The following is a 27,534-nucleotide window of genomic DNA, read 5'->3' as shown; positions in this document are numbered from 1 at the left end:
TGAAATGCCTGCAATTAATTTCTTTGGTCTCAGTTTCAGTGGCGTGCATCACGATCTGGCCAAGGACAAGGATGTAAAAGACGGACCTACTGGTCACACTGTAAGACTACATTTTGAAGACTCATGCTTTAATATTTCACTTGCAAGATGCGTTATTTTGTTGATTTTGTCTGATGCAGGAATTCCTGGAGAGCTTGAGACTTGAGCTGGAGGAGAAACATGCAAAGGACCTTTCCCAGCTAGAATCTTCTTTGGCTCTTTCTTATAAAGATGAGCTGCAGCAGGTCAGGGACCATTTTATATCCTTGTAATATAAAGACTCATTAGTCACAGTTCTTAGATTCTTAACTTTCTTTCTTGTTTCTCAGGAGCGCTCTAACCTCACAGACCAATACTATGAAGAACTGCAAGAGATGAAGACCCGTCATGCCCTTGAACTGGAACAACTCCGAGCCAAGCTTTCTGAGAGTCATGTACAAGGTACCTCACAATTACATTTTAACTAATCAATGCTCACTGTTGTCTTTAGATCTTAACCTTAAGGAAATCTTCTTGTAGATCTTACAAGAGTGCATTTGGAGGCAGACAGGCAGGTGGAGGTAAGAAAATAAAATTACAAGATATGCTTTTCATTTTATCAGCATCATTGGTTTTATTTCAGTTTTCTTTCTAAATAATCAGGTTGAGATAGAACAGAGATTGTGGCATCTCACTGAGGAGCTACAGACAAGGACGGCTATCATCCACAACCTTGAGAACAACCTTGCTGCCCTAAGTGAACAGCACAAATCCGGTCTCAGTGAGAATAATCTGTTGAAACTGAGAGAAGAGCTTCAACGGAAACATGAAAACGAGATATCTGCTTTGAGGTCAGACTTTGAGAGGGAGAAGAAGTGCCTTGAAAAAGCTCTGGATGAAGAAAGGGAGAAGAGAAAGTCCCTTGAAGTTGCTCTGGACGATGATGATAAAAGTGAGCTCACTTATACATGAGTTATGGATATTACATTTCAGATATTTTGTTTTTAAAAAAAAGTTTGTCTTCCAGGCCAACAGCATCTAAAGACTCAGTATGACAACGAGCTGCAAAATGCAAAGGACTGCATGGCTGTGGAAATAAACGAGCTCAGAAATCAGCTTCTGGAGCAGAGTGAAGAGAAGCTCCGACTGGCACAGCAAAGGTCTGACATGGCTTTATCTATCGAAATTTTTGCTGTCTACCATTTACTTTTTAAGATTTAATATAGGAAAAAATAAAGTTTTACATTAGTATTAAATTAGAAATTATGAATAACTGATTAACTGGATCTCACTGTTAAAACCTACACCTAATGAATAGGTCACATCAGTATCCGATAAATGTATTTTTTTATCTCAAAAGTGATAGCTTTAAAGGGTAAATTCATTGAATTGCATAAAAGGAAGGACAGGAATGTTGTTAGAAAATATATCTGGTCTCAAAATCCCAATGCTGCTATTTTTGTTTTAAACTGGATAATTTACATTAGATTTAGTTACTAAAGTGATTTGGTAATAAACTACTAATTACCAATATAATATGTTGCTCCATTAACTAACTAGACATTTATAAACTAATATAAAATCTAAGCATTTGTGAATAAATCTTCATTATTAAGTTTTTTTTTTCTAGCTCATTAAATATTTACCTTAGTAGATGGGCTCTATCTGGAAATTCAAACTTGGTTTGCACTGACTAACTACATGTCGCCAGGTGTTCCGCCTTTAAATATTAGAGGGATCTACTTTCTTCTCCTGTCCTTTAACCTTGGTTTACCATCTGTGTCTCCAGGTTCCAAGAGGATAAAGCAGCTTTGGAGAACCATTTGGCTCAGAGATATGAAAAGTCTATGGCAGAGCTGAATGATAAACATAAAGCTGAGCTCGAACATGAGAGGACAGCGCTCCTAAACAAGCACTTAGAAGAGATGAATGCACTGAATGCCAAACACAAAGCACAGCTAGATTCACTCAGTGCCTGTCACACAGATCAGCTGGCAGCTACGCTCATTGAGCTTGAAAAAAAGCATAAGGCTGAGCTTGTTGCTCTGGAATCAGCCCTCCAGTCTAAACTGGAAGCTGCTTTTCAGGAGACCAGTCAGGCGCAGTTGGAGGCTTTGGAAGCGGAATTGGTTAGCCGACACCAGGAAGAGCGGGATGAGCTGGAAAAGAGGATGCTGGGGAATATGGACACTTTGGAGGCCACCTACTTAAAAGAAGTTCAAGTAAGTAAATGTTGGACTGTTGAAGTTAGATATTTTTAAATATTTTTACTTCATAGTTTCAAATTCTTTCCAGGCATTGCGTGATGAAATTAACCAGCTTGAAGAGAAGCATCGCCAGGACCTGATTTCCAAGGCTTCAGAGCACAAGCAGCTGATGGAGTGTCAGGCTGCAGAGCAGCTGTCCATCAGAGAGGAGCTGAAGAGGGAGCTGGCTCAGGTACAGATGGAGAAGTTCAAGGCCATGGCTGCTGAGCTTACCCACGTTCACAAGGTAATAAAATACAGCCTCATTACTGAAGCTCGTTGTGTTAAAGAAATACAAAAAATACTGATTTGAGTAAATATTTTTTTTTTCTTTTGCAGATGGAGCTGTCTGCTCAAAAGGAGACTTTAGATAAAGAACACTGCAAAGCCTTGGAAACACTGAAGCAGCAGGTACCGTTTCCCCTAAATGTATTTATGCAAAAAAAATAATCTTGAGTTAGATTATGAAATTTAGAGTCAAAGTCATTGACAGATAAAATGTAGATGAAGAGGAGAGAAGAAAAAAATACTATTTTAAAGGAAAAGATATGTTGATATGTGGATTGTGCACAGATGTTGGAAAATGGATAGGAGCTTATGTGCATTGAGATTACTACCAAGTAGTTGTATACACAAAGCTTTTACACACTTCTACATAACAAAGTGGTGTGCAGATATTAGGCAGGGCTAAAGGTGCAGAACAGTACAAGTTGGTGGACAGTGTTGGCTCTGATGCATTTGGAGCTAGGATGAGGGTGTCTCCTCAGGTAGGCCATCACAGTTGTTCTAGTACCTTCTGTCAAAGGAAAGAGAGGGTTAGTGGAATGTGTTTGCTTTTGTTATCGTCTTCCTTTAAATCCTAGAGGAGATCCTAGAACTTGGAAAGAAGAAGTGTTGCATGACCTGAGGGGCTGCATAGGCTGTAGATTCTTGTTGTATAAAGTTTAGCTTTTTTTCCTTTCAATGGTGCTTGTTAGGACTGTTTAAATTACCCCCGGTAGAAGGTCTGCATACATAGTGTTGAAGTTCTCTTTGTAAGTTTACTGCTTCTTTTGATAAAATTTTTAAACAGTGGTTTCCTTCTGAGAAGAAATCTGTAGTTTGCTCTACCTGCAGAAATGTTGCACCTCTGGTTCTCTACACATTTTTCTGAAGTCGGTGACCAGTTCCTTGGGGTTTTTTTATTCATTGATATAAAAACCTTTACAGTAACTATGCTGAAAGAAGGAGGTGGTCTTCCACAGACATCACCAAGATGTTGCTGCTTTGTGTCAGTTTTCAGTCATTTGAAGCTAGATTTCAAGAACAAGGAGCTGAGTACAAATTACTGAGTAGCCCCCCAATAATGAATGATATTTGGGGGTTTTTCAAGCAGCAATTTTACCAAAACATCACTAGTTTGTTGTAACTGATATTGTTTTTTGTTTTGCTTTGTTTTTTTCTCAGGTTTTGGAACTAGAGCATCAACACAGCACTGCCCTGCAGGAGGTCTCACAAACTTACAACATTGAGAAGGACCAGCTTATCCAACAGCACCAAAATCAGCTTCAGGTGCTCCTTATGAATGAAAGGGCATGACATTATCTTAATATTTGAGAAATGCATTTTTAGCAATCATCTATGCACCCAGAGTCCTGTAATGTGAATGCTTTTAAATGGTTGACACTACGGTCTTGTGTTGGTGACTCTTTCAGCCAGTTAGAGCAGAGATTACGCTAAAACATAGTTTATCCTCTGTAATGGCTTGTTTGCTCAGTAGGTCCATTTAGTTTTTTTTCTTTAAAGCTTTAGAATTTTATCGCCTGTAAACTATGGTTTTGCAATTGGGTGGAACTGCAGGAGCTGAGGGGAACCTCTGAGCGTGAACTGGAGGCTTGTCGCAGGGAGCTTGAAGAAGAGGCTGCAAGACAAAAGCAGCACTTCCTAAAAGAGTTGGAGCTTCTCAAAGTTCAGTCTGAAGAGAGACTTCAGGACAGGATTAATCACCTCAAGGTAAACACTAAGCTGTTAGGTTAGAGATGAAACAGAAGAATCTCAGAAATGTTTAAAATGAAGTTTGTTTTTTTTGGAATGTGGCATTCTTGTTGGAAATATTATGTAACGTTAAGATAATCCAGAGCTGTGTGCTTGTTGTGATGCTCTCTCTAAGCTCCAGCTGCACCAGTTCAATTGATGGTTCCCTTGGATTCTGTCCCATATAAGCTTTACTCAAACCCAGTTTCTCATAATCCCACCATAATGTGTGGAGAGACATCGACCTCCATCTGTCTCCAGTCTCAATCTCTGCTCTTCTGGGCAACGTGTGCCCATTCATTCATCTAAACAGCAGATAAATAGGTTGGATAGGGGATTATGAAACTTTTAATGCTAAAGGTTTTAAGGCAGGAAAGAGTGTGTTTTGTTTTTTGCTGTTTTTTTTTTTTCTTATTTAAATCAAGCATGTTGACTATTTGAGATTTTCACTCAGTCAGATGGCTTAAGATCTAAGGGAAGACTAAATTTTTTTTCCCCCCTGCATCTTCATATTCATGGACCTACATTGCTTCTTTCGTTAAAGACTGAATTTGAAGAACGCAAAGAGGCGGAGCTCGAAGGTTTGAGGCGGAGCTTGACATCTCAGCAACAGGAAAAGGAACAGAGCTACACAAGCAAAATGAGCCAGCTCACCACCCAGCTGCAGCAACTAGATGCTGTAGTTACCCAGGTACTGAAAACACTTGAACATAAAGTCCATCAGCTGTTGCACAGTTTGTTTGTTTTTTCTCATTTAGAAATAAAATCAACACTATAATACATTTCTAAATTATTACTAAATGAACAGCGAGGATGAGTGAGTTTGTTAGATTTTTTGTAATACATTTTCAAAATGTGACTATTAGGGCATCTACTCTACTTTTTTCTACTTCTAATCTTTTTATTCTTTTTCTTATAATAATTTATAGGTGGATAAATATCAGCATTCTGTAGTTTGATTCGAATGGGTTTACACTGCTTCTTTGACATTTCAAATTATAAAGCATGGGTTTCGAAAACGGGGCATTTTAAAAGCACAGGTTTATGTTTGTTTTCTTTTCATTCCTATTCAGTTGTTCTAAAGGTTTGTGAAACATTTGGTTTAATTTGTTTGACGGTGGTTTGGTGCTATACTATTAAAAAATAAATAAATAAATACGGTAAATATATTTCCAAGGGATCTGTTATTTGTTTTTGCCAAATAGACATTTTATCGTGGTGATAAAGGAGTTTGTTTTGTACTGGTTTCCATGGCACCTTTTGCTTTTTAAAGTAAAATATTAACATACACTTTGGTTTCTGTGAGGTTGGCATAGAGAGCTTTAAGAGAGGAGGTGGAGGCTGTTGCCATGGCAGTGGCATTGTTTTATTGAGCCAGGTGGCTGCTTGAGATGAGCCAAGGAGGGAAAAGTAGAAACTATAGGGAAGACGTAGTGAAACCACAGGGGGAGACTGAAAAGGTAAGAGTAGCATCTACTGAGCATTTGGCTTTCAGATGGTTTAAAGTTCAACCTAACTGCACTGACTCGACACTTTAATTTTAAGAACTGGGTGATAATAATACTGTGTGCTTTTAACAATGTCTTTTTGCTAGTTTATTTTTTTCTACATTTTCACTTTTAAAGAGTTACTAATGGACATAAAAGATAAGGAGGTACAACAAATATTGATATCTTCATTGTAATATGGCTGCGTCAGTCGTTCAAAGGACTGTTTGAAGAGCAGGAATTGTTGGTGAATTCTGCACTGTATCATGCTAATGTAATATCCAAACGGTTGCTGGTAGCTGATGCTCACACCAGACTCAAATGGTGTGTTACCAGGCACAGTGAAGGAAGCCCAGCATTTATATCAACTGTATGATTTTGTTTTAGGTAGTGGAATAATTGGTAAACATTTCCCTCCTACAGCTGCGAGCAGAAATCGGGTGCTTGCAGGAGGAGTTGCATGGAAAACGTTCAGAGATGGAGACGCTGGATACCCTTCTACAAAGAAGGGAACGAGAGAGTCAGGAGGGGAGCAACCTTCTCAAGATGCTCACTGATGACTTACAGGATGCTAAAGAGGAAAGGTAAGGTTTTTGTCATTTTACATTTCCTCTCAAGCTGTTTTTTTAAAATAGTTTTTAACGCCAGCACTGATTGTCTTTAGGGCAGCTTATTTTATCTTTCTCCCATTATGTGATTAAAAAACACAATGCCAACAAATGTTATCCTAGTTTAAATGTCAACAATGTAAACCTTTTTTTTTTTCTCACAGGACCAAACTGTACAAATCAAATGAAAAGATGAGTAAAGTGCTGATGGAGATGCTGCACAGCGTCATAGCTACTGAGGAGCTGATTGGACAAAAGATCAACACTAGACTCCAAAGAAATGAGCAAACGATACATAAAGCAGTGAATAGAGATCAAGAATCCGGTCAGTTGCTAGTCCGTATACTATTTAAATGGTTGGAATAACCTTTATGATTCGGGTTTTTGTGTTTTCAAGAATTAACTGCTTGAATCTATTTTTTTCTCACTTAATGTAAAGTTAAAGAAACTTTTTCGTTTTCTAATTCATAGGTATTTCAGTCGCAGATTTGACCTCGGAGGACATGGAACTCACTCAAACGCTCTGTGAAAGTTTGCTGGTTACAGACTCCCAGATCAGTCCTGGAGGAGAAGAATCAGCTCTTAAAGCTTGCAGTAGATTACGTCTGGCAGTGGAGACGCTCCTGGATCTGCTCAACCAAGCTCATACACAGGTGAAGAGATGATAGTTATGGATGGAGCTATTTGCAAGCCTCTAAATGACGCCAGAGAAGCCTTGAAATTCACTCAGATTCTTTCCCAAACCTTTCAGTGAGATAAACATCTACTTTTACTTTTCTATCTTTTTAATTTGAAAAATTTATATTTAGGGGAAATTAAAGATTTGGAAGTTGTTTTACAACATCACGACTAGCAAGATTATTGCTACTTTGTGTAATTACTTTTTGACAACAGAATGGCACTTGACCTTCTGTATTATCTCACAATCTTTGTGTATAAAGTGTGAAATGGTGAGTTTATTGTGCATCTGAAAACATTTCTATACTGGTTTGTTCTCCTGTTTGAGTTCAGTGCTCTCATGATCCAACCAAATGTTTTTATTTAGACTGATACCACTTAAATGGTTCATATGTCCTCTAGAAGAGAGACAGTCCCACAGCACTACAGCTCCTCCGTATTTTAAAATTTCTAAAGCGTGAAATATTTGTTTAAATTCTACCAAAGAACTCTATTTAAGTTAGTCTAGTTGAGTTTAAAAAAATCAACATGAAGAATGGTGGATTATAAATTTAAATATTTTTAGTTATTAACATGTTTGGCATTGTGCTTAAACCTAAATAATGGTAATGATGCATATTAAATGATGTTTATGCCTCTATTAACTTTTATTAGCTTCAGAAATTGTTGTGGTATTTTGAAACATCCTGAGCGGTGTAATGCTACAGCAGTAAAATACATTTATTTAAAGGCTTTATTTTATTTATTATCATTATTTTATTCTACACATTTTCAATGATTTCCAGCAAAAGTTTGGGCACCTAGAGCTGATTATCATATTTGTCTGCATTCTTCAGTTGGAGCAGACGTGCAGTGTTCATTTTACTCTGGAGGAAAAGTTCTCCCAGGGTCGAGAAGATGCCACCCAACTTCTTGAACAGCACAAGCTCCTGTTGAAGCAGCTGGATGACGAGGCCAGGCTGAAGAGTCGCCTCCAGCTGGAGCTCCACAAGGCGGAGGGTTAGCGATATATTTTTGTTAAAGGCTTGTTTATATTTTTGCAGAATGTCTTAATATTCAACCGGCTCTTTGTTTCCAGGGCTTCTGGAGGGCTATGTGGCTGAAAAAGCTGCCTTAGAGGAGTCTCTGCAGCAGAAAGAGGCGCAAGAAGAGAGGCTGGCGGAGGAGCTGGAAGGCCTGAAGGTGAAGCTGCATAAGATGCAGGGCATAAGTGCAGAGTTAGACAGCGTCAGGTTAAAGTATCAGGAGCTGACTGAGGAGCACGCCATTCTGCTGCGCCAGAAGGAGCATCTCTCTGCTGGACTTGGAGAGAGAGAGAAAGGTAAGCAGGATGGAGCGAAAATCTGGAATAAATGAAAAAGATGGTGGAAAATGTGTCTGCAGAAAACTGCACTGCCTCACTGAATCAGCCTGACCGTGCACTTATGTAATATCTGTGCTCAGATATGCCATCTCTGCGTTGGCCCTTTGGCTCAATTTAGATCCTGACGCAGGTTTGTGGGTCAGAGTGAAATGTGGCCGTGTGTGTTTGGGGGGGGCGTTCTTTGCAGTGTAAGGTTGCTGTGCCATTTGTTGTTTGTGTGGTTGATTGTATTAAAACAGCCTCTAATATATTATCTTTTTTTGTGTTAATCTAAAAAGAAACCTGTACCTTTTACCCTTTTTCTTCTCTAAGCTTTGCTGGCAGAGACGGAGCGTCTGACCCAGGACAGGCTGGACTTACAGAGGCAGGCAGAAAAAGACCACAAGTCTCTGTCGCTGCGCCTCAGGAACCTGGAGAGAGAGCTGGAAGATCAGGAAACTAAAGGCCTGGAGAAAGACCTGCAGCATAAGACTCACGTTGAAGACCTTGGTCAGCGTGTCCAAGCGCTGGAGAAGCAGCTGAAATACGACAGACAGTTTATAGAGGTGACTTAATACAGGCTGTTATCTGATCCTGCTTTATTTTTTGTTTGGATCTTGAACAACTTTTCACATAATTTGTTTTAATGTGTGTAGGAGCAAGCAGTGGAGCGTGAACACGAGCGAGACGAGTTCCAGCAGGAGATCCGCAGGTTGGAAGCCGAGCTCAGACAGACAGGAAATGTAGATAACAAGGCACACAAGGTGAGAGCCAATCCTAGATTCCATTTTCACTCATTTTCTGATTTGGCTTAATGTTGATTGTCTCACCTCATCTCCATGCTGTACCTTAGTTGTATTAGTCATGTTCAGCTATGCAAAGGCTGCATCTCATCCAGGATATTTTATAACAAAAAGTTTTGATTTGCATCATCCATTGGTCCACCTCCTACCCTCTTTTTAAGGTGACTATTTAGGAAATGAGACTCAAATGAATTGGCTCAATCCAAGAACAGAAATCTACCAGGAGGTGGATTGAGGTTAGGATTGTTACCTTGTTTAACTGTTGAATGGTACAAAGAATAATGAAGACCAAAATCGATGAAACAAAGAGGTAATGTTAGATCTATAAAAAAAAAAAATTAAATGGAGCACGGAAAGGCATCCAGCTCAGTAAAAATGTTATCAAATTGCTTCAAGCTGCTGATTTATATGTACTGAAAATGCATCTAAGGGTTTGCTGCTGCATTGAGATTTGAGCATTCTCAATGAATACATTTCAAACCATTTCACGGAGAAAATGAAGCAGGTATGTAATGCTGAATTGCATGCTGATAAATAGTTTACTTAGAAGATTAACAAGAGTAGTGGAGGATAATAGAAACTGGTTAAGACATGAACTCGATCTCCACTTGTTTTGAGGCCTTAGCTTAGCATTGGTGAAATTAGTGACCTTGGGAATCGCTCTTTAATTTGACATTTAATTTTCATACAGTTTTAGTTAAAAAAGGAATCTCTACCAGTTTTGTGTTTGGGTTGATGTTTAACTCACAGAAATAACCTACAAATAAATCGGCTTGAATTCTTATACTAAACTTTAAAGTTCTTTGATTTAGGGTTAAAATTTTATGTTTACAAATGTTTTTTCCAACTGGAATATAGTTAATAACTGATTAAAACAGACTGTATTTTGTTTGCCATTGAGCCTGACTATTGCTATTCGTTTGTTCCTGTGCTGAATGGATTGCTGTAGTTTGACGACTTGCTTCTGCAGGTATGAAATCTAATTGTAGTCTAGTTGTTTTCATTGCTTCTCTGACACTTATGCATGATTTTCCTTATTCCTTAGTAGCCTCTTTAACATAATTCTGGTTTTCTCCCCCATCATTATTAGCTGTTAGTATTTTTCAGCATGTCTTTATTTTTATTGCTCTTGGGAATGGTTTAACTTATATCTATCATTAGCTGCAAATCTGGAATGGCTTGTGTAGCTTATTTGCTCATCATTTTTATTTATTTTTTTACTTTCTACATAAACTCTGATTTTGAGATAAAAAAATGGTCTCCCTGCAGGTGGAGAGTCTACAAGCTTTAATCAGAGATAAGACTGAGGACCATGCTTCATTACTTGAGGCCAATCAACAAGCGCAGCGCGATCTGGCAGAACGCAACGAGGAGATAGACAAACTAGCAGGAAGAATCCGAGAGCTGGAACAAGCTCTCCTCAACAGTGCTGAAAGCGTTAGAGCGGTCAACGAAATGGAGCAAGAGCTGCGCAAAGCCAAGCTAAGGGAACAGGAGCTCACACAAGTAAGAGCCGCTTCCTCACCGCTAATCAGTTATTACCACCTTTTTAATGTTTTTTTTATCATGATATCATCACATAAAAAAAACCTATATCAACATAGTCTATCAGGGTCATATTTGCATGATAGTTTGGTGATAGGAAATTAACTACCTTTGCAAAAATAAGGACTGGAATTTGACTTGATTAAAAAAATAAAGAAAGAAAATAAAGAAAAACATCAAGAAACAAACTCTTACAGGTAGCCAGTGGGTCTGTGAACATCATTGTTTGTTCATTCTTCTCCTACCGGTTCTCATTTACATTTATTGCTTTTGACAGGACTTTTTTAACTCGTCACTTTGATACATAAAAGCTATCCCCATGTAGCTCTGGCTGTTTGCTTAGTGGCTTTATCAGCCTCCAACAGCATTTCTTCCAGATGTGTCTTTTCATTTGCTTCCTTCCATTTACTGCAACCAGCTTTCCTGTCCCTCAGTGAAGAAAAGCATCTGCACAGCATGATGCTGCCACCACCATGTCTCACACTATGTGAGGTGTTTCCTTATTAAGGCTAAAAAGTCCCAGTTTGGTCTCATCTGACCAGAACAGCTAATCTGCTGTACAATATACATGACTGCTCTGGATTTTTATGTAAAGAGCTGATTATGAGACCTAGCCACATTTTCAATTTTGCTTTCTACTTTCTACTTTTGCTGTAAACGTGACAGATGTGAATGTGTTTTAGGGTTTTTGGGCAGGGCTCCATGTCAGGGGAAATAAATGGGTTTTCAGTGATCTCTGATCTCCTTTTCTTACAGGATAAGCTTGCTCTGGAGCAGCAGCAGCTGTCCAGCAGGCTCCAAATCTCAGCTTTGCAGTCTAAACTGGATGAGAAAAGGCACTGTTACCATGACAACACGCATGATCCCACCGATGAGCTTAGAGATGCCTTGGATGCAGCTCAGGAAAATCTACATCGCAAAGAGCAAGAGGTCTGTTACTCTATAAAACTGCTTTGTGGATTATTTAGATGTTGGACTGCAGCGCCACCTTTTGGTGGAAATGGGAAGTTTAGGACGTTTGTTTAAACTGTTTGGATCTTTTAGGTTGAGGTTTTGCTTAACCAGTTGGAAAATGTGCAGAGGCACTTAAACCAAAAAGAGGTTGAGCTAAAGCACCTCACCGCTCAGCTTGAAGTTCTTACCAATAACAATGCGGCACAAGTTGAGGAGCTTCAGAAGGAAATATCTACCCTCAAAGTAAGAACTGCTTTTCTTTTACAAAAGACTCCTTCTTTTGTTTGTTTTCTTTTTTCGAACTGGTTTACAATAGAGTATTGAAGCTGTAAACGATCTACTGTGTGTGACTTTTAGGAGACTATTTCCTCCCTCACTGAGGTAAATGAAAACAAGGAACAAACTTGGTCAGCAGTGAATGAGGAGGAACCCCTCCCCGCAGCACTCCTTCAGGAGAAAAACCAGGAGATCGATCATCTTAACTGCGAGATTCAAAAACTTGAACAAGAACTGGAGAGTGAGAGAGACAGCAAAGTCAGGGTAAATATTCTTGTGCTCTGCATCTTAGAAAGGCTTTTGCTGAGGCTTCCTGAAATTGTTTGCTTTTTCTTTACCGTTTATCTCAAAGGTTCTGGAGGTTGAGCTGGAGGATCTGCGATCTCAGGTCGAGCATCTTAGATCTGAAATAACGAGGGTGCGTCAAGAAAAGCAGGAAGAAGAGGAGCGTCTTCATGAGGTCATCAGCACGCTGCAGGCTGAGCTCGCCACCCTGGCTCCTAATCTTCATGAAGTCAGTGACTCCCAGGATGGGGACAGCATCAATCCCTCACCTTCCCCCAGCCCTGAACCTCACACAGACAACCTCCAGGACAGGAGGGGAGGTCCGAACAGCCTGAAGCACGAAATCAGCCTCACGCATTCCACCTCTTCCTCTTCTCTTCACTCGCGTCTCAAAGCCGTTCAGAGTCAGTTTGAAACCGCTGTGGCCGAGAAAGAAGGACTGGAGCGCTTGTTGCTCACGCAGGAGGAAGAGTACAGGGCACAAGTGGAGGAGTTTGGAAAGAGACTTGGAGCTGAGAGGGGAAAGTTAGATGATACCCAGAGTCTCCTCAGGCTGAGGGAGACGGAGTTCGAGGAAGAGAAAGAGAAGCGAAAACTGTCAGAGGAGGAGAGGGACAGTTTGAAAGCTGCGGCCGAAGGAGTAAACGCAATGCGCGAAGAGAAAGCCCACCTGAACTCTGTTATCTCGGATTTGCAAAGAAGTGAACAAGAGCGAATGAGAGAAATTGAAGCTTTTAAAACAAAGGACCATGAGATGAAGCTAGAAATGGAGTTGCTCAGAGAAGCCAGCCTCACTTTTGAGAAGCAAGTCCAGGAAGTAAGAGCAGAAAACCTGGAGATGGAGAAAGTGGTTTCTGAGGCAAGAGAGAGGATCAAAACTCTGGAGACCATGAAAGGAGAGCTTTCAGCAGAACGGGAGGCGCTCAGGAGAAGAGAGTGTCAGCTCCAGGAAGAAATCGAAAAACTTAGAAAAGAAGTAGGTTCAATGAGAGACCTTATCCAGGAGCTGACAGCTAAACTGAGAGAAAAGGAAACCGGCCAAGAGGAGGCTCAGACGGAGGTTCTGGTGAGTGTGATACAGCGCAAATCCAACAGCACCAATTAGGACTCTTGTCGTTCTCAAAGGATTTCCCCCCTTGCTGCCTCCCATTTGTTAATGACCTTTTTATTTTTATCCAGGGTAATATAAATGTCAGATGGAGCCATTAGGAACCTTTTCACTAGGAAATTTGCTTTGCCGAAGACTTTTTTTTAATCTTTAAAACTATTTATGACATACAGTTGCATGTCTGGACACTGCAGACACATTCAATTTCAATCCCAAAAGGAGCCTTTGATGGATTTAGCATTTTTTGTTACATTTATTAAAGAGGTTTTCTGGGGAAATAGACATGTTTAACCATTCCCTTGCAGAGTCAGAGGATTATATTTTAATTAGTCATCCCTAATCCCTAGTTTGGGTGTTATGCTGGTTCTAAATGTGTTGACTCTTTTAATGCTTCCACCTACCAGTGGCTGGAAGTGAACTTTTGCAGAATAGTGGTGCGAGAACTTCACTTCAGTCCCAAAAAGATCACCGGGTTTGTTTCTCTTGAATTATAAAATTAAAAAATTTAAAATAATTGTTCAACAGCTAAAAGAGAAGGCCCCTCCTCATATATTTAATCAAATGACCTTAATGCCACACACAGGACAGACATTGCATTATATTCATTAATGCAAGTGTACAAAAGACAAAGCTGGATAAGAAAAGCCAGTTTGTGTTATTGTGATTCTGAAGTGATGTGTTGGAAAAACAGAAGGAATTGTGGGGAAAATATTTCATTCCTTAATAGAATTACAGGAATTATCATAAAATGCCCCAAAATCCTAAAAAAGATGCTGATAAAGATCCTCTGTGATGCCCAGGATTGTATGAACTCAATATTATTTTAATGGCTTTAGAGCAAAGCATTATTGGGAGGAATAATTTGCAAGCAACTAACTTTAAAAGTTATTGTAGTCCTGTGTGCAAAATGGTACAATTATTCAAACAACACTAAATTACAATAGAAAAAAAAATCCCTTTATTGTCCTACAATGGTAAATTACTGAACAGTCTTCGTGTGAAAGTTATGTTGGAAAGTTTGCAGAATCCCATTTTAACAGTCCAGATCATTTGGATTTTCAAGGTTTGCTTAAATTGCAGTCTTCCACAAAAGTAGAATTACAGCATTCAGAAAATTTAGTTTGATTCACAGAAGTTGAAAAATTTTAGCTCATTTATTACAAACCATGCTGATTATTTACTGGTAGTTTCCCTGAAACAATCATGATTAATTGATTGTTAAGATATTAAGATCATAGTCGTGTAATTTGGTAATCGAATCTTCACCTAGAGTAATGGTACACCGTCTCTAGAATCATGCTATTTAATGAAAGAATAACCTTCCTACAGCACTAAACAACAAATATATGCATGTTTCTATTAAATATTAATTGGTGCTGTATTTATATATATTTTACTATTATTATTCAGTTAAAATGTGCAATTAGTTTTTTCTTAATATTCCAGATATTTAGTTTTACAAATACTTTACTAAAGGTAATTAACTAGACGCATTGGGGGAAAATAATCTCTAGATGAATCTATTATCAAAATAATCAATAAGTGCAGCCCTACTTCTCTCCTTCCTCACAGAGTTAGGAGCCTATTCCTCATTTTCATTTTATTTTTTTTCAAGCTTTAATTTTGTGGAAATTTTATCCATCTGATGCCTGAAAACTTTTGATGGAGTGTTGTTATTTTGAAGGCATTGCAATCGTGGAGTCTTAAGAATCCTAATACATGTTCTTAACCCAAAAATCAGCTTCGGGAGGCCTTCATTCATAGTGTGCGATATGATGAAGCTTTTTACTTCCTCACATGCAGCTGTTAAAGCCTTTGCTTGCAGGATCACATCTGGTTATGGTTAGGGGCGTTGCTATTGTGACGCTGCAGACTGGAAACTTCCTCGGACAGAGCAAGCCTCTTTAAAATGAGGAAGAATGAGAGGAATCTATGCTAGCTCTTGGTTTTAATATGCTGCTGTTTTTTTAAGTTTGTTTTTCAATAACTATGTTGTGACAGGATGTGGTAAGAACAGTTTCCTTTTAAAAGACTGTAATTTGTAGGTTTGGTTGCAGTGTCTGTTTTCTCGCCAGCTTTGCTGGCATTAATGACTTTAGAGCAGTGCAGCTTTCTGGTGTAGGTATTCTGCCTGCTGTAGTTGTTTAAACTGGAAACGCTGAGGGCGAAACAAACTGGCATTCATTAATATGCCACAAAACATTTAACTCCAATTATCTGATGCCTCTATTTGTTCAAATGAAAAGCAAAGGCTGTGAATAAAGACACTAGATGATTATAAAGCTCCCTTCTATTCCTTCCTCTCAGACCCATGCTGATGTGACGCTGGCCAAAGCAGACGCTGCTTTGAGGCAGAAGGAGTCAGAGTTTGCTGAGCTGAAGTCTGAGAACGAGGCTCTTAAGAGCGAGCTGGCTGCTGTGAAACAAGGGCTGAATACCATCTCAGAAAGTGCTGCAGAACCTCATGAGAACGGACAGGTGGGAGAATGAAAGGGGAACATTGGGTATCTTTTATAACCTGTGATTTTTGGACTCATTCTGATGAAGTTGTTTCTGTCCTTCAGCTCAAAGTTGATCTGGAAGCTGAAAACCAGCGAATGAAGGCAGAGCTTGAACGTCTGCAGCATGACGTAATTATACAGGAAGAGGAACTAACCTATCAGAGAAGAGAACTGGAACAGCTCCGTCAACAAGGAGACAGCGATCCTGACCATCAGGACTACCAGATCAAGGGTATACATAGCTTTGACCTGCAGAAATAATCAACATGTGCTTTTGTTTAGACACGTTTAAACAAAACACTGAAACCTTTTTTTTTTTTTTTTGCAGATATTTCTCACCGTGCTTTTGAGGAGGTTCTTATAGTATCTAGAGACGAAGCCTCTCTGAGTTCCCCAGAGGTTTTGAGGAGACTCGAATGTTCTGAGGAGAGAATCAGAGAACGGTTCCACGCCTCGGTTCTGGATTCCCATCTGTCTGAGCTCAGTGGCCTGAACTGTACAAACCTGGAGCCTTCCCAGGTTAAAACCTCTCCAAGGGTCATGATGGAGCCTCAACACTCCAGGACCATCACCCCAGATCCAACCTCACGCAGTTCTCACTCACCAGGCTCTTTGTCTGTGTCTGACCACTTCTCTGGGCTCGATTCAATGGATCCTGACAAAGTACGCCATCAAATATTTCTTAAATATTTTAAACTTTTCTTTTTAAAAGAAGAAACTTTTAATGTCTGTCTTGTATTCATCTGTTTTGCTTTGTTTTTTTTTTCTGTGTTGGAGGAGTTGGAGGACCTTGACCTGACAGCGCCTCCATCTCCGCTTGGTTCCACTTCTTCCTTCTCAGCTCAGGAATGGAACAGCGACGGATACGGGAGCAGTAAGTAAAGCTGTATCCTGCAGTTAGAAGCATAAACATACACCTCTGGTAGAGCTGGTTTTTGTGGAAACCGGACGGTCTTATAAAAAAAAAAAAAACAAACAAAAAAAAAAAAAAAACTTTAACTCACTAAGATGGTGCTAATTCTTTGCCCCCGAAATAACTAAATAACCAGGTGAGACAGAGTGTAAACCTTGAGCTGAATTTATTTATTTAGAGGAATAGAAATAAGTCTCTGCTGGAATATTTTCAGAGAAAAAAAAATCCTATTCTGCTAATAAAGTTAGTACAACGATTCTCATCTACTTAAATTAGGTTAGTGTTGTTAACTGGGGAAAAACCATCCCTGCTTAAGATCCTGGACAGTCTGGGAAGGTGTGGAACTGGAAGTATTTACCAGCTCTGGATAATTATCCTGAGAATACAAACATGTTTTTGTTTTATTTTTATTTTATTTTTTTTACCATATTTTCTAACGATTGTCTAATTAATCATTTTGTCCATCATTTATCCATCTGATATATTCTTATCCATCTGTCAGTTTCTCAATACAACCATCTTTCTACCAGTAAATTAGAATATTATTAATACTATTATGTACTTCAGTATTTCATAGGGGTGTCAACAATAATCGATTCAGCGATGCATTGCAATGCGGGGCATGCACGATTCAGCATCGATGCGGCAACGTGCCATAATCGATTATGTCACTGTTTATTTTTTGGCCTCAAATGGACAAGTTGTGAAGTGTCAATTACTTCCGGGGGGATATCAACAGCAATCGAAATGGCTGAGGCGGAGGGAGGTGACCGCGATAGACGGGTAGGCCTAATTAAAAACGCACCAAAAGATTGGAAAGCGGATATCTGGGCACATTTTGGATTTTACAAAGTCAATGGGATTTTGATGCATCGCAATGCATCGTAGAATCGAATCGAATCGAATCGTTACCTGGTGAATCGTAATCGAATCGTTACCTGGTGAATCGTAATCGAATCGTTACCTGGTGAATCGTAATCGAATCGTGAGGGCATGGCCAATGCACACCCCTAGTATTTCAATGTAAAAGTGACTCAATATAGTGTAAATGGACACCGCATTACGTGATTCAACAGATTCCCATTCATTTTTAGGCTTAAAGCTCTTATTCTGAAAATATCAATATCAGACTTTTTTTTTTTTCTTTTTTTTATTAAACCAGCAATGTTGGCTGACACAAAGCCATGTGTGTGAGCTGTGGATGTATTAAAGCTTGGATGTGGATGTTTTTACCATGAATTACTGCATAAGTGCAGCTCTGCATGGGGAGGTCAACTTGTAGCTCTAATGAGATGTTTAGGAATCCCAGTCGGCTTTTAAAAAGGTTCTCTTTTTTTTTTTACGTTTCTGGGTTGAATGTTTTTGACAGGGCTTGATAAAAGCCACAAGCTTCCCTGAAATCAAAACGAACTTTGCTTTACAAACCAGTCACACTGTTGCTTGTCTAACTTTTTCACACAGACAGCTCTGGCTCACCATAATGTAAAAGATTATAGTACCTTTGATACAGTATTTTTGCATTGTAAATCTATTTATTTAGGGTTATGTGGTTTTGTTTACTGTAAACTGTAATAATCGGAGTCAGTTCAAATTAGGGCTACCACTTACAATTATTTTGCAAATTTTTTCGAATAATCGATTAATAATCGAAAAGCAAAAGTTTCCTTAAAGAAGACTTTTTTAATGAAATTAAACCAGGTGAAATTTAAACGTTTTTACTTGAGAAATTCTGGATGGAGCATATTGACAGAACAAAAACGTTTCTATCTTAAATGCAAAATGTTTATATATTTTTTTTACAATCTTGGTATAATTCTAAATGGGTTGCTCAGTCACCTAAAGGCAAGTTTTAGATTATCTATACTCCAGTTAACGATTAATCGATTATTAAATTAGTTGACGAGTATTTTAAATAATTAATCAATCACGATTAACTTAATTGTTTCAGCCCTAGTTGCAATACTTTAAATTTGTCACTTGGTTTTTAATGAATCAGTGTTAAAATAATTTACTTTTCACTTCTGCACTCAAATTTCTTGAAATATGAAAACAGAAAAGAATAATTTGTAATGAGATTCTTCTATCTGCAGTGTGGAAGGTTATTTCACCTTCATCTAACAGACTTTCTATCCTCCTACTGTTCAGATGTGAGTTCAGAACTAGGAGCCAGACTGAGAGTGGAGCTGGAACAGACGGAGAGGCTGGATGCTCAGTTTGTTCAGTATCTCCGCTGCAGAGGAATAAACCCCACAGCTAACACCGACAGCGCAGCAGGAAGTATGAGCTACAGCGATGACTTGCTGTCACCTGAGCTTCAGGTAGGCTTTGCTCCAACTGGAGTTTTGGACTGATGGTAAACCTGAGTTTAACTCAGTTCCTCTTTACTTCCTAAAGGGTCTGTTGAAAAAGGTTTACCAGGAAAGCTGCAGAATTCTCACACTGAGCCAACGCCGCAGCGCACCTTCGTCTCAACCCAACTCTTTGGAGCTGAAAGCTTTCTCCTCCAGTCAGACGCAGCATCACTTTGAACATGGTTCCACTCCACTGGACCGCAGTGATAATCCAGCCTCCTCCCACCCTCCCATGAGCTGGCAGCAGGAGAAGAGGGCATTGCAGGAGACCGTGGTCGCTCTTAGAGAACTGCTTTGTCGAATGGCACAAAGACAAACACAGGTGAGCTTCTGTGATTTAACATAAGCCATGTTTGGGGACAGATGGACTTTTGTTTGGAGTCTATACCTGTATTAGAAAAGTTTTATTTCTTAGAGATATTGTTATGGTTGAGTTTTTGTCATTTTGGTTGAAGAATTTTCTCTTTTTAAGACCGACTACAATGATGACAGCCTGCACAGAGGTCTGCTTCAGTCTGATGGACACGTTGAATCCCAGCTGAGAGCAGAGCTGGAGGAATACCAGAGGCAGCTGAAATGTGCCCGCGACGCTCTACAAGAGCATAAGAACAAAATACTTTCCCTCAGGTAGATTTGAGACTTTTTTTTTTTGTCTTTGTTTGATTCATGTTTGGAATTTATTGCGCTGATTTGGTTAACTTTCTTTCCAGGCTGGTTGTGGAGGAGGCTGAGGAGGCGATGAGAGCAGAACAGGCCCGATTCCTGGAGCTTCAGCAGGAGCTGGATCAGGAGAGGGCTCTGATTCTCAGAAAGAACAAAGAGGAAGAGCAAAGGAGAGAGGTCAGGAAGGCATTTACTTCTTTTATTTACTGATTGCTAAGACACCTTATTGTTTGTACACTGTCAGACTGGATGAACACTGGTGAATCTCAAACTGCCATCATTTCTGCCCCCAACTCTCCATCAGTTTCTAATAAATGAGGCCCAGTATGTCTGACTTGCGCTCCTTCTTATTCCTTCCCAGGCTGTTCAGGTTTCCTCTGAGAAGCTTAAGGGTGAGGTTATGTCTCTAAAGGCTCAAGTTGAGCAGGAGAAGGTGGCCTGCAGCAACCTCAGACAGGAGCTCCAAATCGAACAGTCCCGTAGCTCATTGTTAGAGAAGCGTTTGGAGGAGGCACAGAAAGAGCTGGAGGACGAACGCGAGCGTTTCATCCATAAACAAGAACTCATCCAGCAAGAAAAGACTCGGGTAGAACGCCTCCTGAATGAAGCCGAGTCTCGTTTGGCCGAAAGCCGCTCTAAGCTTGAAGAGGAGAGGCAGCATTTCTTCAGGCAGATGGACGAACTGAACCGCAGACACGAGTCTGATTCAGCAAGGGATCAGAAGTTCATCTCCGATCTACGCTCCCAGTTAGAACAGGAGCGAAGGCAGGCGGAGGACCTGGCGACGGGGACAGACAAACTCCGGGCTGAGGTGATGCAAAGCAAGAGGAAATGGGAGGAAGATGATCGAATAAGGCTGGAAGAGCTTCAGAGGGAGAAAGAAGCTGTTGCCAGACATAGAGCTGCAACAGAGACCTTGAAGGAGCAAAAACGGGAGCTCAGCAGAACCCTGGAGATGGAACAACAGCAGTGCAGACGCCAAGAGGTGGAACTAGCCGAGCTGAAGGAGAGACTTCAACTGTTGAAGGAGAAGGAGAGGGAAAGAGATGAGCATCTGGAGAAACAGAGGAGAAAAGAAAGGGAGGAGCTGATGGAACGAGAAATGCGACAGGAGAGGACCAATAACAAACTTGTAAGTTTCCAGAAAGATTGTCTCCTCTGTTTACTACAAGGCAATCCCTTCATGTGGAGTACATGCTAGAAAATGTTAAATGTACAGAAGCACTTCACATTATAATAATAATATATATTTTTGAAACCAAAGCTGGAGTTGGAGTTACTGAGGCGGCAAGACCAGCAGCGCATGCAGGAGCTGCAGCGGACCCTTTCAGATCTGGAAAGAGAGAAGAAGGAGATGGTTTCTCAGAGGCTGTCTGGAAAAACATCCAGCCTGCTGCAGCACAGAGCCATGTCCCCACAGGAGGATGGGGTCCTAGCAGGGGCCTCACAGCAGCACCAGCAGGTATTAAATGTGACCAGACTAAATTTGAGGTAATGACTAAAAACAGCCTTTATTTTTAGCACATTTAATCAAAAATGCATCTTTTCTCGCCACAGACTGCATCACCTTCATCCTCCAGTTTGCTGGAGAGGGTGCTGAAGGAGAACTCTGAGTTGACAGAGCAGGTGATGTCACTGAGTCAGGAAAAGGCCGTCTACAAAAGTAGACTGACCAGCCTGGAGAAACAGCTGCGACGCACAGAGTGCGATCTTGCCAAAGTCGCTACAGAAACAGAAAATCAACCCATCAGTGATGCAGGCAGCAACAGCAGGGTCAGGGTTATTATTTTATCTCTGCCCTGGTTATAATAGAAATTTCAAAGACTACATGTTTGTAACGGCTTCTGTTCTGCTTTTAAAGCTGCAGCGTTATTATGAGCGCTACCTGCGTGCTGAGAGCTTCAGGAAAGCTCTGGTTTACCAGAAGCGATACCTAATCCTGCTGCTGGGAGGGTTCCAGGACTGCGAGCAGGCCACCCTGGCTCTCATCGCTCGTATGGGGGTGCGGCCCTCGCCTCCCCTCATAATGCAGCGGGGGCTCCTCTGGAGATTCAGGGCTGTGGTTCGGGTCGTGATAGCCGTGTCAAGGTGAGGCATAGATGAAGGATTTCATCTCTTTGAGCCAAATAGATGAAGAATAAAATGAGCTTTCAATTGTTTTTGTTTGTAGAATGAGGTTTTTGACCAGGAAATGGCAAAGAGCAATCAGAAGGGTGCCTGTCTCTGCGTCCGCCAATGGGCATGCTCCAGGTTAGAATACAAAAGTTGTTTTTGTTTTTTTTTTTGTGTCCTTTTTTTGTCCCACAGCTAAATGGTAGCCCAACAGATTACCTTTCACAAGCAGACCATTATGGTTGTTGCCATAAGGTTCCACTTGGTACTTTTATATGAAATTTTATTGAAAATGATTTAGGTAGTAAAACTGAATACAACGGAGACAGAAAGGGAGGTGAGAAAGAAAGAGGGGATAAAAACTAAGGGTAAAGAGAGATGGAGGAGAGCAAATATCTGCTTTCATACCTGTATGAGAGGAGAGGAACGCATAACAGCAGAAAGAAGACAACAGACAACCAAAGTAAAAATCAAAAAACCTTCAAGAGCAGCGGGTATCCTTTCCATGGGTGTCGAAGTCGAAACCTATGGTGATACCACAATATTTGGGATGGTGTGTGTGTATATGTAGCTGCAGCTTTATATTTAGTATCGGTGTGTATCTATGAACAACTGGAACCAAACTACTGTGGTGTGTATGCATGGGCATGCTTGTGTATAAAGGATTTTATAAAGCTTCTTTAAAAGGAAAATATGCTCAATAGCAGATGTGGGCAGCCCCAGACTCGCCCTACAGGGCCCACAACGATAAAGTGGCCATGCCAGCCCCAGATATCCAGAGGCAAACCAGTTCACTGGGTGGCAGACATAGGGATGGCCTCACCCATCAAAGGGCAGATGAGAGTACCCGGAGGCCGACCCCAAGGGACAAAACCCCAAAGCTACCCACTTCATGAGGTGCCCAACTCCAGAGAAAAACACCCAACCTGAACTGTAGACAGAAACACTTCACATCCATCCAGCCATATTCACACAATACCACCCTTAAGACGCGTTCAAACTGGAAATGGTGAGTGTGGTGAATTTACATAGAATTCCTATACAAAGCATGATGGGAAGGGTGGTGAAGCAACCAGCGCTGATTCCCACATGTTGAAGATGTGTCACTGCTCTGCTCTCACCTCGTGCTACTAGATAAAGCTGAGGTGTTGTCAGACAGCAGCATGGAGAGAGCAGAGCGGTTATCGCTGAAGTTGAAACGAGCAAAAATTTTCTATGAAATCGCGACACAGCAACTAATCAGGGACCGGTTGTAGGTGAAGCTTTTTTAACTCAAAATGGAATACAGATAAAATGATGTTAACAAAGGTAGTAATAATAAATTCTCACAAGAGGTATTTAGGTGGCTTTAACAGTTTTTAGTCATATAAGGATTGTTCGTCATCCTCCCTTGCCTCCAGCACAGAAGCTGGTCTGTCAATGCCCAGCATTGATGCTTTCTGCGGCGGTAAATTTACAAGGAAGTCCCACCAAATCTGAAAGTCATCCAGACGTAGCTCTGGATGAACCAAAGTGGATTTTCTTTTTTTTTTTTTTTTCCCAAAATTGATCGTCTCCCCAAGGCGATTCATAATTTTGTCACTGTGAGCAGTTTAGTGGTAGTCAGTGATGTTAAGTTTCAAATGTGCTTTTATTGTGAAATAAAAGCAAACAGTGAGACCTTGACTGGAAAGCTATGGGGTTGCCAGGGGAAACGGCTCATCCAAAGCTAAGGGTCTGGGTCTGCCGGGATGGTGATGTCATCGGCTGTGATTAAAAATAAAACAACAAATCAGTTTTGCCTGTACAAATGAAGTAGCACTGAAAAAGTAGGCTAGATTATTTTTGATTCATTTCGGAGTTTAATGGTGGATAGTTGTCTTTTGGTTGACCTAAATAAATAAGACTAATAAGACGTAAAAAAAAAAAAAAACAATCGTAGCACAGATGATCTTTTTATATTTTTATTAATGACTGTTTTAAGTGCATTAACCTGCACCGATGAAGCACTAGCCATTCAGTCTTTTTTCTGAATGTTTTTACATCTGTGGGGTTTTAGCTTCACGCAGATGAAGCTCCTGCAATTTGATGACATTGTCCGGGGTGTAAACACTGCATATGATATGCAGAGCAGTGAACTACCTTCAAGGCTTGCAGAAATCACAGCAGACAATGAAAAATATTCCTACACTCTTTATACATACACTAGGTACGTCTAGGGGCCAATCACCCCCTGAGGGGAGCAGCCCAAGAGACCCTGGAAGAGATCCCCAGTTCCCCCAGTGTGGGAAGGGGGCAGGCAGCTTGAGCTCTAAAGGAAAAAAAAAAAGTCCTTGGACCATGCAGGACTAAAGGGAGAAGAGGACCAGTGTAGTGACGGCTTGCCTCAAATACTAACCAATCCAGGCCCCCACATCCATATGGTCCTCTCATACCCATGGCTGCTAAGCAGTCCCAACCCAGGCAGTCCACCCTCCTAGGCCAGATATAGCACGCCAGCCACCTGAGCCCAGGTGCTTTGTTCTTTTCATGTGACGATGTATGAAGTTTTGTCCAAAGCACTATGTAAATGCCTTTTTTTTCCTATAGCACGACCTAAAGCAGAGGTCTTAAGACAGCAGCAGCCCAGAGGAAACCCCGACTCTGCGCAGAACAGAGACAGCGGTGACACCCAGAGAAACTCTCTGTCATCTCTGGTTCCACCTGGCAAATCCTCATTCAGACTGCAAAGAAGGTTTGGGGCCCTTTAAAGAAAACTTTTTTCTATTGTGTGATAAATTTGTTGGCACATATATGTATTTTTTTTTTTTTTATTCGATTTGTTTGTCACGTATTACTCCTCTCCTGTCTTCTCTCTTCAGGCCGCACCCCAGTACTTCTCTAGCCTCTGCTCACTCTGCAGGAACATCCCAGGACCCGGAGCGGTCCCTGACAGAATATATCCATCATCTGGAGAAAGTACAGCAGCGCTTGGTTGGAGCTAGACCGGGTGAGTTCTGTCACTCCTCTGCAGAATGAGCAGTAAAGGGCTTAAACGAAAAGAATTTCTGAGCATCCTGCTCTGCAGCTTCGCACATCTCCTATATTTAGAGCACTTATTGTTGTAAACATAAGGTTTAGTTGAAAAGAACAACCATTTGTCTTGCTTTGGGACATTAAACCATACAATAGTCCCCTCTGTTAAAAGAAGATGGGAGATGGTGACCTTTTTCATTTATAGGATAAATTATAGGAGACCACCACACAAAGCTAATCATCTGCTTTTTCTATGCAGGATTTCCACAGCTCATTAAAAATAATTCAAAGTCATTAAATTATTATTTTTTAAATCAAGGCCTGGTTGGCATTAAAATTCATTAAATGTGATTATTGTGGCATTTAAAATGCTTTATTTGAAAAAATTACATGTATAAAAACAGTTTTGTCAGATATAACTGGTTCTGCGTGTTTGTGTGGAACTTTTTCCGGTTGTTCGTAAAGCTTTATGTTCGATGAATAAGATCAAGGCGGAGAAAAAGCTAGAGAATGGGGAGTGCAAATTTCAACAAAAGTGGCTGGGAAACGAGGAATTCGGGACATGACTGCAGCCTGTCGGAGATAAAAATGACAAAGGATTTTGCCATGTTTTTTATATATATATATATATATATATATATATATATATATATATATATATATATATATATATATATATATATATATATATACATAATGTAATGTAATCTCACTGTTACTTATTTCTAAACATAAAAGGATAATTTTTTTTCCTTTTTTAGATGTTAAACAATTTCAGAGCTCAGGTTGAACTGGGTCTGTAGTCCTTAAACTTGGTCTCTTTCAAATGCAGAGGGCCTAAAAGCTTTTTAGTAATTTTTAATCACTAAAGGATTAAATATAGTTTTATGTTTTGTCAGTATCTAGTAATAGAGGCTACACCCCTTATTTGAAAAAGTTTGTAAAGTGCAAGTTTTTAATTTGGAAATATATCATATTTATTAGTCTAGTTGACCAATAATTATTGGAGGGATTTAATTTGGTTTAATTATTTATGAAACCTTAGGTCAATAAAACCAAGTGTTACGTCCACACCAGACACAACATATTTAAGGACACGAGATAAAAGAATATGAGGGTTCAATCAGTTTTATTTTTAACTTCTCCACTTTTCTGATCTTTCCTAAAAGGGAAAAAGAAAAAAGATGGTCAGTTGGCCCTCAAATCCCGTGTCCCAGGAAAAAAAAGGAATCGAAAAAAAAAAAAAGAGAAAAGAGAAACAAAACCTTCCAAAAAGTATTAACAGAAAGATGGACCTGGTGAGCCAGCAAAAAAGAACAAAACGGCACAGCCGAGGGCCAACCCTATACAGGGCCGTCGAAGCCTCAGCTGAAGCCGGACTAAGCAAAAAGAAAAAAAAGGGGAAAACCTATATTAAAGAAAAGATCGAAAACAGGACCACCGGTCCCACCAGGCCAAAATCGGGAAACCACAAAAAAATACAAAAATTACCACATGGCAGCCTCGAGTCTCAGTTTCAGCCCGCTACCACGGGTCCAACTAAGGAGCGAGAAGAAAAACGGCGTCTCAACAGGGCGGAGTGGGGCGGACTGGGGCGTCTCACATTCTGAACGCCGGCCTATTTATAGGCGGGCCACAATGCCGCAAATTAACGTAATTAAATAAACTAAAGAAATAATAATGTGCCCGAAGCACATAACACCAAGTTATTGTTAAATCAGTTTCTTGTCACACTAATTATCTCTAAAACTTCAGTAGCTTTGTAATCCATTCGGCTGCCTCTGAATTAGTGGGGGATTTCATTTTAAATGTAGCTTAGTCAGTGTATGTGTGTTTAAGCCTGAATAAAAATGGCTTCCTAATAGGAATGTTGCGCTTTTGTTTTTAGGTTCATCTTCCTTCCAGTCTCACCCAAAGTAAACCAGCAACCGAAGACTGAATGTTGCCTTGCCTGGTAGCACCAAACAGACCACGCCTTAATGCCTTGAAGGATGTTTATATTGTTTGTTGTTGCTATATGTTAATTTCACATGGTTTCTCTTAAATTATTTTTGTATTTTTAAATGTAAATTTTTATTTTGTTTGTCTGCTGATTTAGAATCCAGCTGAACCTTTTTTTTTTCCTCCATGATTTTAAATAGGACCTTTTTTGTCTTCTATTCCTGACAGTGATCCGGTATGTTGCCATATCTGCTCTCATTTTATACTGAAACTGAGAGATAAACACGCTATGCTGAGGAAGCAGATCTTTGTATAAAGACATGTATAATCTGATGTTTGTTTTTACTTGAACTTGAATTAAAGAAGACACTATGATCTCTTTATATATGCTGAACATTTCCTTTAGATCTTGATGACATATTTGTTTTTAAACCCAAAGTATACATTGAGATTAAACTGATCACATTGAAACGCATTAAACTACTCCCCTGTTTTATTCTAGGATACCTAATTTCTGCTTTTTTACATTTTAGCATCTGATACCAATGTCAGCAAGCATCCACAGTTATAAGAACAGTCTGTCTTAAACCCATAAGGTTCCATGTTGAGTTTTTCATCAGTGTTTCTAAAGCCGATTATCAGTTGTTGCTTTTAAACCATTTTTTATTCTATTTTTAATATTTGTAATGGTGGAAT

General features: G+C 40.0%; 1 protein-coding gene across 5 annotated transcripts in view; it reads left to right on the top strand.

The window, feature by feature from the left end:
* The window catches only part of LOC107096177 (pericentrin-like), a 41,165-nt gene extending 13,857 nt beyond the window's left edge, over positions 1 to 27,308 (top strand). For 3 of the 5 annotated variants that reach the window (XM_015392717.1, XM_015392712.1, XM_015392716.1), the window contains exons 19-59: positions 34 to 100; positions 180 to 284; positions 369 to 480; positions 559 to 599; positions 682 to 970; positions 1,046 to 1,178; positions 1,808 to 2,240; positions 2,314 to 2,511; positions 2,604 to 2,675; positions 3,711 to 3,815; positions 4,104 to 4,256; positions 4,822 to 4,968; positions 6,188 to 6,348; positions 6,537 to 6,697; positions 6,844 to 7,025; positions 7,887 to 8,049; positions 8,129 to 8,371; positions 8,726 to 8,958; positions 9,049 to 9,156; positions 10,145 to 10,165; positions 10,465 to 10,701; positions 11,497 to 11,670; positions 11,785 to 11,937; positions 12,052 to 12,234; positions 12,323 to 13,321; positions 15,671 to 15,841; positions 15,928 to 16,096; positions 16,193 to 16,527; positions 16,642 to 16,738; positions 18,923 to 19,095; positions 19,172 to 19,450; positions 19,601 to 19,755; positions 19,839 to 19,968; positions 20,153 to 20,923; positions 21,056 to 21,253; positions 21,349 to 21,564; positions 21,653 to 21,879; positions 21,962 to 22,041; positions 24,472 to 24,616; positions 24,744 to 24,871; positions 26,786 to 27,308. In XM_015392717.1, the coding sequence (XP_015248203.1) occupies positions 34 to 100; positions 180 to 284; positions 369 to 480; positions 559 to 599; positions 682 to 970; positions 1,046 to 1,178; positions 1,808 to 2,240; positions 2,314 to 2,511; positions 2,604 to 2,675; positions 3,711 to 3,815; positions 4,104 to 4,256; positions 4,822 to 4,968; positions 6,188 to 6,348; positions 6,537 to 6,697; positions 6,844 to 7,025; positions 7,887 to 8,049; positions 8,129 to 8,371; positions 8,726 to 8,958; positions 9,049 to 9,156; positions 10,145 to 10,165; positions 10,465 to 10,701; positions 11,497 to 11,670; positions 11,785 to 11,937; positions 12,052 to 12,234; positions 12,323 to 13,321; positions 15,671 to 15,841; positions 15,928 to 16,096; positions 16,193 to 16,527; positions 16,642 to 16,738; positions 18,923 to 19,095; positions 19,172 to 19,450; positions 19,601 to 19,755; positions 19,839 to 19,968; positions 20,153 to 20,923; positions 21,056 to 21,253; positions 21,349 to 21,564; positions 21,653 to 21,879; positions 21,962 to 22,041; positions 24,472 to 24,616; positions 24,744 to 24,871; positions 26,786 to 26,817 (8,179 nt within the window). In that variant the 3' untranslated portion in view covers positions 26,818 to 27,308. The remainder of the gene's footprint in view (positions 1 to 33; positions 101 to 179; positions 285 to 368; positions 481 to 558; positions 600 to 681; positions 971 to 1,045; positions 1,179 to 1,807; positions 2,241 to 2,313; positions 2,512 to 2,603; positions 2,676 to 3,710; positions 3,816 to 4,103; positions 4,257 to 4,821; positions 4,969 to 6,187; positions 6,349 to 6,536; positions 6,698 to 6,843; positions 7,026 to 7,886; positions 8,050 to 8,128; positions 8,372 to 8,725; positions 8,959 to 9,048; positions 9,157 to 10,144; positions 10,166 to 10,464; positions 10,702 to 11,496; positions 11,671 to 11,784; positions 11,938 to 12,051; positions 12,235 to 12,322; positions 13,322 to 15,670; positions 15,842 to 15,927; positions 16,097 to 16,192; positions 16,528 to 16,641; positions 16,739 to 18,922; positions 19,096 to 19,171; positions 19,451 to 19,600; positions 19,756 to 19,838; positions 19,969 to 20,152; positions 20,924 to 21,055; positions 21,254 to 21,348; positions 21,565 to 21,652; positions 21,880 to 21,961; positions 22,042 to 24,471; positions 24,617 to 24,743; positions 24,872 to 26,785) is intronic. The other 2 variants (XM_015392713.1, XM_015392715.1) reach the window with 2 other exon arrangements.
* Positions 27,309 to 27,534: the final 226 nt, after the last annotated feature.

This window comes from Cyprinodon variegatus, unplaced genomic scaffold (assembly GCF_000732505.1).
Source record: "Cyprinodon variegatus isolate N-32 unplaced genomic scaffold, C_variegatus-1.0 Scaffold604, whole genome shotgun sequence".
Lineage (NCBI taxonomy): Eukaryota > Metazoa > Chordata > Actinopteri > Cyprinodontiformes > Cyprinodontidae > Cyprinodon > Cyprinodon variegatus.
Note: the sequence above shows the minus strand (reverse complement) of the source record. Positions and strands in the feature narration are given on the sequence as shown.